Raw genomic sequence first — 12,457 nt, 5'->3', positions numbered from 1 at the left:
TATGCTGTTTGTGCAAAGAACGTATGCAAAAATCATGTGTGTCAGTCCCTTAGAACAGTCCCTAAAAGGCTTTTGTTTAGGGAAAAAAGCTGGCAGTTAAGAAATGCCCTACTGAATGTTCCTTTAGACGTATGTTTCAATTATTCTCAAGTATTAAATCATGTTGCATTATTTTGTGTAATTGATACATACATCTTGGTGAGTGTATTGGTGTTTTCCAGTTTTTATGCTTCAGCTGTTTCTTTAGTGGAGACTGAGCATGACAGCCACATGGCTGTTTTATGCCTGCTTCTATCTATCTTGTGATCATGTAGTATCCTACAGCGTTCATAACCTTATAGAGTAAACTGTGTTCAGATAACCTTCTAATCCTTTTTGAAGTTTAACATTTCGTATGCATTGATAGTAACTTTCAGTAATGGTTTGCTTCAGCTGTTTTAATGGGTAGCTTTAAAATACAGTTTGGCAAAGCAAATGTAGCTGCCATCTGAAGGCATTTACGCACTCAGCAGTGATTTCCTCTTCTCTTTAGCCAAGAAGCTTCTTCCTTGCCTGGATAATCTAGTTTAGTATATGATATAAGGGCAGACAGAGCTCAATCATACTTGTGTGATGGGGGGAGGGAAGGGGGGAAGTTGGAGATTTTTGGTAGTTTTCAGAAGCATATGAATGTGAAAACTGCAAGCTTTGGATAAAGCTTAAGTATACCACACCTGGAGGAATTTTGCAATAGTGATGATGCTTTTAAATAGAAAATCTTTAATTAAAAAGGAAGTACCATATTGAAACTAGAATTACAGGTTGAGGCAAGATTCTCCAATAAACATAATAATTTAGGGCAGCTTGTTGGGTAATCACTTTGCTAAGGAGTTGTTTGTTTCAAAGGCTACAGTAGCCTGAGGAACAAGGTGACTAGAAACTAAAGGCTTGCATCTTGAAACTTGATATAAATAGCTGAAAAACATTTCAAGAATTTATTAGCTAAATCTTAAGGTTGAGTTCTAGCTGTGAAGAAAGATTAATGTTGAAGGTAAATTGTCCTCCTGATTATTCATTCCAGAGGCAGGTAGTAATGAATAGTCAGTACTGTCACATATGAGCTAAATGAACAATAGATCTGAACTTGAAAAAAAGAAAATATTGACATGTCTACTTCCAGAAGATACAAAATCAGTCAAAAGCCAGTATATATAGTCAGTCTTTTTTCCTTTGCTAGTATGATTTATGGATGAGTAAGAAGTCTGTGAAAAAATGTAAAAAAAACCCAGAGTGAATAAATGCATATTTGCTGTGTGTATGTCATTTAATAGTACTATAATCTACTGTCTGGGGGGTAGCCTTTCAAGTCAGTCTTTCTCCACATGCTTTCAGACCAGTTAATTAGCAGACTGTGCGTATGAGAAGTGAATCTTCAGTTAATTTTCTCAATATTGCCACTTCAATTATAGTGGCAGATATCAGGCAAGTCAAGTTTTAACGATAATGCAGATAGTGTTCATCTTTCTATTCAGGTCCAAAAAAGTGCTGTCCTAATAACAAGTTTGAGAAGTAGAGCATGAATCAGTCTGTCCTCAGTTCTGTGAATTCATTGAGGCCAATGAATTTGACCCTATTAAAATTAAGCATTTTTCCATTATGTTGTAGTTCATCATTTTCATGCAGCCAGCCATACTGTTTTGTTATATGTGACACTGGTATCTGACTGATATCTGTCTCTTGCTCTTGAACTATCCTGGCAAAGGGAGAGAGTTCAGTGGATTTATAGTGCATGGAAAAGTGTAGGAAGTACACCCTCAAGCTTAGATGGCAGAGGAGGGTTGTTGTGATAGGTAGTTCATTCTTTCCTTGCACTGTACACAGCTGTTTCTGTCTGTGTCAGAACTTAATCAGCAGTTTCACAAGAATGCTTCTCGGCTACTCTCATGCCTTAAATAATTGGTCTAGAAACTGTTTGCACATTTCAAAAGATGAGTAAAACTTTTTAAAGGATGCAATATTGAACAATTTGAAGTTGAAACTTCATTTAAAAATAAATATGCTGATTTTGTCAAGCAGTTAAGTTGACTAGCAAATGTTATTTTACATGGAAATATAAATTAATGAAACATGAAGATTTTTTACAGTTAAAATGCTTGTCCCATGTCAGATGTTTAACATTACATCTGCTGTCTCCTATCTAATAAAGCCATTGCTTCTCTGACAAAAAATTTGTGATGCTGCTGCGAGTGTTCAGGAAAAGCTATTCAGAAGAACCAGAAATTCTCAGTGCATTTGGGAGTTTAACTGAGCATCTTTTTATCTTCCTAAATTTTTACTCCTGTGATTAGGAGCAGGAAGGAACTGAAGAGTGCATCCTTCCTGTTTTGCCACATGTTGTGGGTTGTGCTGTAAGGAGAGAGACTAGTCTGGCTCTGTTAGTTGATTCTTGCAGTTGGTTAGACTTAGGTTGTCAGTGCAGTACTGACAGGCAGGCAATAGCCGAGCCTCAAGCTAGTTGACTGCAACCCTCACCATTTGGACATACTGCTGAATTTCCTGTGAAGTTACAGTAGTATAAAAGATGCTATGTGGACTGAAAAGTGTACTTGAACTTGAAAGCTATGATCTCCATTAACAGTAAGTCCACCAGTGCGCTTAACAAAAGGACTTTTCTTTTTTTTTTTTTTTTTTTTTTACAACTGATTGTTGGGGGATTCCTTATTGTTAAAACTTGACTTGCCTGAGCACAGGGCCTCAGTCTTTGTGAATGTGACTTGTACATTGCTATGTATTTTGCACACAAATTTAAAATTGTCCTTTAATTCTGAAAATAATTCTTCTTTTCAGGTCACAATATAGGCACTTTTGCTATGTCTGCAAGACTAAAGTTTTTACTATCCAGTTGCGTTGAAGCTAAATTACCTGGTAAATGTAATTATTAAATGGCTGGTTGCCTAAGGGAGAGATACCTTGAACTGGCAAACAGACCTTTGAGAATGCTCGTCTCTATGATTTTTAAAACTTTCTATTTCTTTGTTTTTTTTTATTTTTGACAGTGGTTGGTGTTAGTAGTTTTCCAACCCGGTAGTGTTATGGAGGCTGCTGCAGCTCCATGTCCCTGGGTGTCCAGCCAGTAGCAAAGCTAAGCATTTATTCCCAATGGACACACATGCCCACAGTGCATATGTATGTGGCTGGCCACAGAGAAAACAGCGCTTGCACAACCACAGACAAGACGAGCGGCCTGATCCTGTTCCCTTGTCTGGCTGGTGAAAGACTTTTCGTGAAAAATATATGAAAGTATACAGCGTGGATCCTTTCAGTAACTGGCCTTAGACGCTTAGTCTGTCCATGGCTCCTGATCCTCTGGTCTCCCCTGTTGCTGGCCTGGGCCTGCAAGCCCACAAGGCTTGCAGCCCCACTTCAGTTGCTGGTACTCAGACCATCTTAGACATGCACACACGTGCACAGATGGATCCTTCCAGCCTTGCATCCTTCCAGCCTGTGTGGCAGCTGGCCACAGGATTGCCTCATGCAAATGGGTCTTTTGGCTAGCACGTCCAGACCTATGGACTTAACATTAGCCAAACCTCAAACCCCAGGGGCATCTCTGGTGGCTGGCTTTGACCTCTGGCCCCTCCAGCAGCCGTCCCGCAGACCCTAGTCTCTTGTGGCTAGGATAAGAGGGAGGTTCTTTCAGTAGTTCAGACCCTCTGGTCTCTGCAGAGTTTGTCCCAGCCTTACGGCCTCTCTGATACCTGGCTCCCAAGTGACTTGCTCTGCTTGCAAGCTAGTCTGGCTTGATACTTGCTAGTGATAATGTGCACCAATGTGCACACCCACACAGTGTGTGCACACACATATCTCCGGTTTCTGGCACTGCAGGCTCATGGGCCTCTATGATCTGTGGCCACCTTTTCATTTGCTGGCACTTGGACCTCTGTGCATACATTTGCACACAGAATGGAGTCCCCCTTCACTCAGGAAAATAGAAACTGAGTTTAATAAGGAGATTGGTGATCTGGCACACAACATGGCCAGTCATACTGACTGGTAATCTATTTACATGTGACTGGACCCTCTTATCATGTCTCCGTTTTCACATTCTCATTCCTCACCAGTCCGCCTTGATCCCACAGTGAGCTCCACGCCCCTGCAGGCAGTAGCCCCTGTAGTCAGTCAGTAAGGTGATCTGGAGAACCTCTCCTGTTGTCTCATCTGGTGGATCTTCTGCCTGGCCCATGAGCAGACAGCTGTTCTGCATTGGGGCTGGGTCAGGGTGCTCCATGTCCCTGGGTTAGATTGCTGCTGTGTTTCCTTCACCTGACATTATTTTCTGCTTTCTATTTATGGAGACTGGCCTTTAATCACATAACCTATAATAGTTGTGAGCAAAATACCCCTCCCTAATGTTGAAGGTGACTATTCCTGTCTGACTAGTAACCTCACTCAGGTAATAATGACTGTGCCTGTTTGATGAACAGATACAGTGCATCTCCCTAGCTTTGTAAAGCACTTGTGGCACTTAGTTGTAGTCTAAGCTTTTCTCAAGTTTTATTTCAAGTAAAAAAAGAAAGTATCTTAATGAGTGGCATTTTGAATGGTGTAATTTTGAATAATAAGAAACAAATAATGTCCAATGATTTCAGTCTCTTAAACCTTTGTATGCAAAAGCTTTATGGATATATGGTGGCATATGGTCAGTTGAGAGAGACTTCTTTTGGCAAGAAAAAAGTCTTAGTCTAATACTAGGTAAATTACATACGTATGTATCCTAGTAACATTTTTGTTTCAGACATGAAATTTATGAATCAAATCTGTGGCTGACAACCTTGTCATCATGCTAAATGGGATGTTGGAAAGGCTAATGTGTCAGAGAGATTACTTAGGCATGAATTCAAGCTTGCCTTTTGCCTTGGTAGTCTGGATGGGATAGTAGCTCAAGGCAGCTAAGAGAAACACAGCTCTTGACAGCTGGAAGAGGAATCCCCTGTAATAATAATAATGAGATAATAATATTCCAAACCAGAAAACTGTTTTAGAGAGATAGCTTATTAATTTATCCTAAAAGTAATGGAAGACAGTTACTTCAAAAACGTACACAGTGGATATTGTAAAGATTGTTCTTCAGATAAGCTCAAGGTCTTAGAAACTTCAAAAGCCACAAAGGCTAACGTAAGAAAGAATCTGGCAGAGAGAACTTGTGGTTTTATGGCATTTAGTTCCCCCAGAGGAGTGCAGATATCCCAGTCACAATCTACATTATCCTTTTTTTTTTGTACCTGAATATTTATTTGTGGAAACCATTCCTAAGTCATGAGACAGAATTACTTGACTAATTCTTGCAAACACACGTATCTACAGGATACGAGGATTTCCTGCAATCTTTACCAAAGAACTGCTCCACCCGACCAACACTTAATGAGGCTTTGTGAAAACAAGGTGTGTTTGTCAGGTCACTTTTCTCAAATGTTGAAAAAAGAAGAAATTTTACAGGTTGCCATTTAATCTATTAAATCTGGGATTTGCAAAACGTTGGCCTTTCCAGATATCTGATAACCCTACCAAGATGATGCTGATTAATTTCAAACTTGCAAAGCCAACTTCAAGTAGAGTTCTGAGCCGTAGTCCTTAAATACCTTTTCATCATCAAGCTTTTGTGTGGCTTTTCTTTTTGCACGTCTTTCATTCACAGATACCAACTTTCAAAGGAGGATAAATACTATTCACATTGCATCACCAGGGCAGGAAGAGGGAACACAGGAAGTCACTCAAGAGTTTACCCCTTGCTTTGCAATATTCTATTTGCTGATTTAAGATTTTAAGTCTTGATGTTGATTTCCTTACCAGAACCTTTGAAAATATACTTCTGTTGCACTTCTTAAGTATTTCCTATATTACTGTTGCATAAAATGTAGTGGTGGACTAGTAGAACCTGTTTTTTTAGTTGTTAGTGTAGCACAAGTCAATAAATTATTAGTCTTGTCATTAGCATGGAGAAGGAAAACTTGCCAGATGTGGTGGTTATTTCTGTATTGCATTAACCTTTTGTTATGAAACAATGGAATTTGCTGGTGCTGAAAAGCCCTGTTTTTTGTTAAAAATCAGCCTTGCAGGTGGATGAATAGGGATGGTGTTTAAATGGACAATGTAACTTTGAAAGCGAAATGTTCTAATCGTTCCTCTGCTTCAAGTAGACAAAGGCATTGCAAAGATGGAGTTCTTCCCAGCAATAAGTGTTGCCATTCACTTTATTACCTATGGACTTACATTAAGCCAAGAACATAGAATGATCCTCAAAAATCCCAGCCCCTCTGTTTTTCTCAGTCTGAAAATATATGGAGAGGAAAGGCTCAAGGGTGGGGACCATTCTTCCTTATAAAGAATCCTGCTGGTTAGCACCTAGTACCTTCTCTTTTGTATTATCCAAGTTCCATTATATACCCAGTGTTCTGCCAGGTAATTAACTATTCAAGTTATGTTTGAGTTAGAAAGTGTAATCCATTTAACTTTGCCATAAAATCAGTAACATTTATATAGGCTATTTTTGTCTTATCCTGTTAGGTGTAAGAATTTGTCTGTATCTTTCTGGAATTCCTATTGGATGCTGCCCTCTGATGTTTGTGGAATGAACTGCTTTTGGGAAGCTGCTTTTAGGTAGGATCTATTATTAAATAGTACTTTATTATTTGATTGCAGACAGGTGTAGCTGATGAGTATTTTTTGCTATTTAGCAAGGTGAAAAAGCAAAATATTTTGATTACTTCACATGCATTTCACCTGCTTATATTATGGTTGCCTTTAGCTGGGCTTTCTCCTGTTCTATGACGATTTTAAAATTATAGACTCAAATGTTATTACAAAGTGTAGAGTTTTTTCAGTTACGTTGCTTCATTAAATAGAGACTTGCTAACATTGGTATAAAGTTTAACTGAATATAGTCTGAAAAGTTACTGATTAATTAATTATTTTTGATAAATAAAACTTGCTGCACGGTAATGCCTATAATGCAACTTGTAATAAAAACTGGCAGATATGCTTAGTAGTTAAGCTTGAATGTTTTTTTTATTCAAGTTACATGTTTTATAGAATTTGAGGTGGATACTTCATCCAAAAGCACTGAAACAGTGTTTAGAATGTGCTTTAAAATACAGTACATTAAAGCATAGACTGTGTCCTTGAAGTCGCATCTTTAACAATAAGTTTAAATGTTTTGATGTGGTAGTTCAGATGCTTTAGGCTGTCTGATTATGGAAGTAGCTTGAAAAGAAATGGAAGTAGCCTTAGGCTACTTGCCAGATACGTTCTCTAACCTACATAGTTCTCTTCAGTATACAACTAAGGTTGTAATTTAATTTTTCTTATATTTAAAATTTTACTGATCATCCTCTGATATGGTCATCTCTTAATCTGAAACTTGAATATTTCTAGGGAAGCAAAGGAAAAAAAATAAAGTTTAGCTTCACAATACACTTCATATATTTTTGGAAATTATGCTTGCGGGAAAGATTTTTGATCTGTCCCATATTCCCCTCTGCTTTTTTGCTGTCAGTGCCTTTTAAGCTCGTCAGTTGCCAAGGAGTTAACTTGAAGAGATGGCTTAGATTGATTCTTAGTCTGTTAGTGAACCAAATCTGTAATTTGAGACTGCTGCATCTTTCTCCCTGCTCCTGGTAGCTGATGTGTCATCCTCTTCTGGCACAGGGATTCATCTGACTTTCCCTTTGGCAGATCTAGCTGTCTGAATGGACTCAATTCACTTTTTTTCCTTAAAGGTTAGCTTTTGGAAGTTCAGCTTTATGAAGTTTATCCCAGGGGGGTAAACCAAATGTCAGTGCTGTTGTGGTGGGGGGCACTGGTGCTTAGCCTATGTTTAGTGGAGGGGCAGGATGTGGTTGTAAGCTCCGTTTACCCATGGACGTTTGAGCCAGTCTAATGGTAGTGTAGTGCTGACAGAGGGTCTCACAGTCTTCTGACCCCATTGCCTGTGATGGTGTCCATGAACTCTCCACAATATGATGTAATGCACTGAAATAGCAGAAAACTTCCTCTCTGGATTTTCTGCCAGGCTTAAGGCAAGTGGGAACTTGGAACCAGAAGTAGAGAAACCCCATGCAGTTCCTTCGTGCATAATTTAAGCTCTAACTGGTATTATTCTATTAAGAATGCTGTATGTGGCTGTGAAGACGAGTCTGTTAAGTACGCATTGATAATGGCATTACTGGGCGAAAGTGCAGTTTCTTTCACGGTGAAACAATTGTCATGGTGAACCCCTAATACTTGCGAAATTTCTTGTTTATACATTTTGAAACTAGAAGAAAAAGGCTCCTTAAATGCGTAAAGGGAATGTGGTATTCCGATTAATAATTTCCTATTGAGCTTGATTATTTCATCAGTATGCTACTATAAATTAATCCTTGTATGTTGTGCTGACTCTGGTGCTTGTTGAATTCCTCAGTGAGCTTCTTTAACTTCAGAGGGGGCGTCCTTGTCTCCCCCAAACTTTATGTATTTCTTGCTGTGTTCAGTTGGTTACAGAGAGGTGCAGTGAGTTTGTGTAAGAGAAGAGGTGGGGAAGATGGCAGAGAGGAGGAGAAAGTGCACCCTCTTTGGATAGCAGCAAGCAATTACAGCGGCTCAGCATCTGAACCTGCTTCCAAAGCCTTATTTCCTTGTATGTGCTGGAGTAACAGGAAAAGATAGTTGCAGTTTGGTTTCAGCTTTGGATATGAGTTATAATTTTATTTAACTCTCTCTCAAAAAAAAAAAAAGGTGCATTGTACTAGGGACACTGAGAAGTTGAAGGATTTAAACCTTTGATCTCATCTTATGCTTTGAACGTGATGCTTAGTAGTTGTTCTGAAGTCTGCAAGTCAGATTTTTTGGAGGAAGAGGAATGGACTTAGTCCCATGCAAATTTATTAACCACAGGAAATGAAGTCTAGCATTCTTGTTTTCTGAGATTGTATGTGTAGGGCTACTTCAATATTCTTCATGAAAATAAATGCTCTTGAAAGCTTTTTATGTAAAAAAGCAACATTGTGATTCTAAATTGGGTATCTTTTGAAATAGAAAGTAGTGAGACTTCTATCGTAGTGTCTTATTCCGAATAATTTGATCCCAGGTTGACTAAGCCTTTGTGTTCTTGGTAAGTGCAGTTGTTGTAATGAGGTGGGGAATGAAGCTGGACTCTGAAGAGACTGGGATAGCGAGAGGAATGTGAGAAAAACCCAGGAGCTACATATCTAATTGAAGTCTTAGCATAGCTAACTCCTCTGCCTATAGATGGGCCAACAAAATAACAGGCATTCCAGTGGGTTTGCTTTTAGTAGAATTGTCAGTCTGGTCATTGAACTGCACTAATGCTTATCTTGAGTCTTCTATTTGGCCTGGTTTAATGAATAAAACAAAAGAACAACAGTATTTATCCGGATCATAAATCAGTTTTTGAATGGATATTCTGGTGTTCTTTTCTTGCTGTTTCAATAAACTAAACATATGAGTTTGTTCAGAGGAGCAGATAATATAGCCGAAGTTTTTTTGTGAATAGTAGATTAATAAAATTTATTTCAATGTTAGAATGTCTCCTTTTTCTTTACCAGTGAAGTTTTCCAAACATTGGAAGTTACTCCTCCAGCTTTTGGATTTTTAAGTCTTTTCTTTGAAAAAACTTAGCTTGTTTTCTATCTGTTTCTAACTTGAAATTCCAGTTGGCTTTTTTTTTCCTCCTGAGTATCAGAATCACAGGGATTTGTTTATCCATGAGAGGAAGAAAGGCATTTTTGAAATGCAGCTTGCTACGTCATTTCCTCTGAGTAGCTGTAAGTGTATAAAGCATGAAGTGACAACTAATGTTCTGTGGATTTGTAAGACTCAAGTTAGCATAACAGAAGTGTTGGAGACACATAGAGGAATGTGGAAACTTTTTAGGAGAGAGGTGTTTTATATAGACTTCAGTATGACTCATGTGATAGCTAATTCAACATCATTCGAAATTGATGAGCTCTATTCTGGTAATGGATAATAAGAAACTTGTCTCTTCAAGTAAATTGGTGGAAGATCTCTATCCTGTGCTGTTGTAGGAAGGATTTTTGAGCTATTCTGCCCCCATATTTTTTATCACCATTCTGATATCAGTATTATCGAGACAGAATGTCTTGTGTTGTGCTTTTGGTACAGAATATTTTTTGTTAGCTTTCACAGTGATAGAGGAAGCATGAGATTTTACTGCTATATTTACATACAGTGGTATAGATTTTATCAAAAATTTAAAAAATGTTGCTAAAGATAACATGAGGCTCAGGTTTCATGTGATCTAGATGATGTGTTTCTTTTCTGGTACATCTTTCAAGGTGCCCAGTGTCATCTAGCTGGTATGGCTGCTTATGACCTCTTGAGACTGATTAGGAAGAAATTCGTAGGGATCATTACTGTGGCTATCTGACCTGCCTGACTTCAGTTGTTGGATGTTTCTTCTAAGTGGGTTTTAACTTGTGTTTCCTATTAAAGAATTAAATGGCACTATTTTTTTTTTATTATGTTGAGGTCCTGGTGGTGTGGATATATTGAGATAAATTGTGATAGTCCTGAAAAACAGGACTTCGCCTCTAAATTAGTTAGTTCCTTGGAGGGTAGGGCTTTTATAGCAGATTTTAAAATGACTAATATATTGTAACTTCATACCTAACCTACTAATTGAGTTTGTAGTTGAATAGATGACATTTGGTCATCATATGCACTGGTATCATTAGCATACTTTTACAAGATAAGCTCTGATTATGAACTATTTTTTAATTCAGTGTCATAGTAGAAAGTTAAAAAGCTGAGTAAAAACTAGAATTTTCATCACTTTCAAATCCAGATAAATTATTCCCACATTTATAAGAAATAGAATCAAGGCAGATAGAGAAAGTAACAGTTGTGTTTGAATCAGTATCAGCTTTGCCTTCTCACTCTGCCTATTTGCTTTTCTTTTGCTGATGACAGAAGGCTGCTGGGTTAATCTCCTTAACGATCGATTGATTTAGATCAAACACTAAGTATTAAAATAAAAAAGGATGCGATAAGTAAGCATGTATTTACATATCTACCATTTGTTTTTCTGAGGCATATCATGGTGCCAGGTTTGAAATAATACAGGTTGATTGTATGAAAATATTTTCCCTGCCTGTTCTATGCTAATTGTCAGACAACTTGTATGGGTAAAATATTTGCACTGATAATGTAGTTAGCTTTTTATACTGAAGAAGAAAACACATTTGCAAGAGGCTTCTGTTTGTTCTTTTTGTAAGTGTAAACAACTTTAACAACGCTGAAGCTGGAAACCTAGTCCATTTGGTTATAATATCAAAGAAAGTTAGTTTAATGATGTTGTGGAAGGACTGAAAGACTTTATTAAGTAACCTTGTTTAGGAAGCTGAATGTTGCATGCTTTGTGTGCATTACAGACCATATAGAGAAAAGATCAAAGGCTGTAGCTCTGTCAGAACCAGGGTAGGAAAACTTGTTTTGACGTAGAATAATTTTTAAATGTTTTTCTTGTAACCTACAAAATAATTCTTACATCCTTGTATTATTACCACTATGTAATATAGTGGTGACTGTACATTAAAACTAGCAGTGCAAGTTAGGATGATGGCAATTTTCTCAGAAAATGACAAATATTTTTACATTGTTCAAAACTCATGCAATTATATTAAAAATGGCAAATCCCCAATGGGCCAGAGGAGTTTAAATTTGACAGGACTAATGAGGTGAATTAATTGTCTCAGTTATTCATACCACTTTGCTCTCAGTACCTGGATGCTAATCTTTCCTTCCTTGGCTTCACCAGCTGTGTTAAGTGAACAGGAGAGGACAGCTTGATTGCCAGTGAAGTAGGGCAGGGAACTTCCTGGTGATCCGTAGGCATGTTCTTAGTAGTACATCAATGGATGGGAAAAAGGAGCTCTGGTGCGCAAAGTCTGTGACACAGAATTGAAGCTGACTGTGGTTCTTTTGTGGCTTTCTGTAGTAAGTGCCACTATACTTGAATGTGCTTTAAAAACAGGAGAAAAATAAAATTGCCCTCAGTCACATTGACAGGTCTTTGAGCGGTACCCAGGTCACATTAGATGCTGCAACACTGCCGCTGCTCTGGAAGATTTGGAGCTTGGAAGGCGGCAGTGTGTGCGTATAGCAGAAGAAGCTGTTGTACTGTGACCTCAGTAAAGCAGGCTAGGATTGGGACAGGCTTAATGATCACAAATTAGATGGAACTGTATACAGGATTCCTTATGTCTGCCTGGGTGTTCTTGAGGGTTTGGTACCCTCACCTGTGCTCTTAATGTGTTACGATGCAAGAATAAGGAGAACCCTACCTTAAATGTATGCAGGAGACCCCCCCCACTGTGGTACATTTTGTCAAGTCTAGAGGGCAGAGCTAAGATCTTCACTGGTGAGTATTTTAGCAAGATGCCATTTGGTGTTTGGGTTTCTT

The 12,457-nt window shown here is 38.2% G+C and overlaps 1 protein-coding gene across 2 annotated transcripts in view; it reads left to right on the top strand.

Moving 5' to 3' along the window:
* GXYLT1 (glucoside xylosyltransferase 1) overlaps positions 1-12,457 on the top strand; it is a 36,166-nt gene that overhangs the window by 2,349 nt on the left and 21,360 nt on the right. The window contains exon 2 of one of the 2 annotated variants that reach the window (XM_074564082.1): positions 6,544-6,636. The exons of the other annotated variant lie outside the window; for it this stretch is intronic. Within the exon in view, the coding sequence (XP_074420183.1) occupies positions 6,544-6,636 (93 nt within the window). The remainder of the gene's footprint in view (positions 1-6,543; positions 6,637-12,457) is intronic. 2 annotated transcript variants of the gene reach the window in all.

Source organism: Larus michahellis, chromosome 1 (genome assembly GCF_964199755.1).
Source record: "Larus michahellis chromosome 1, bLarMic1.1, whole genome shotgun sequence".
Classification (NCBI taxonomy): domain Eukaryota; kingdom Metazoa; phylum Chordata; class Aves; order Charadriiformes; family Laridae; genus Larus; species Larus michahellis.
This window is presented reverse-complemented; position numbering and strand designations above follow the sequence as displayed.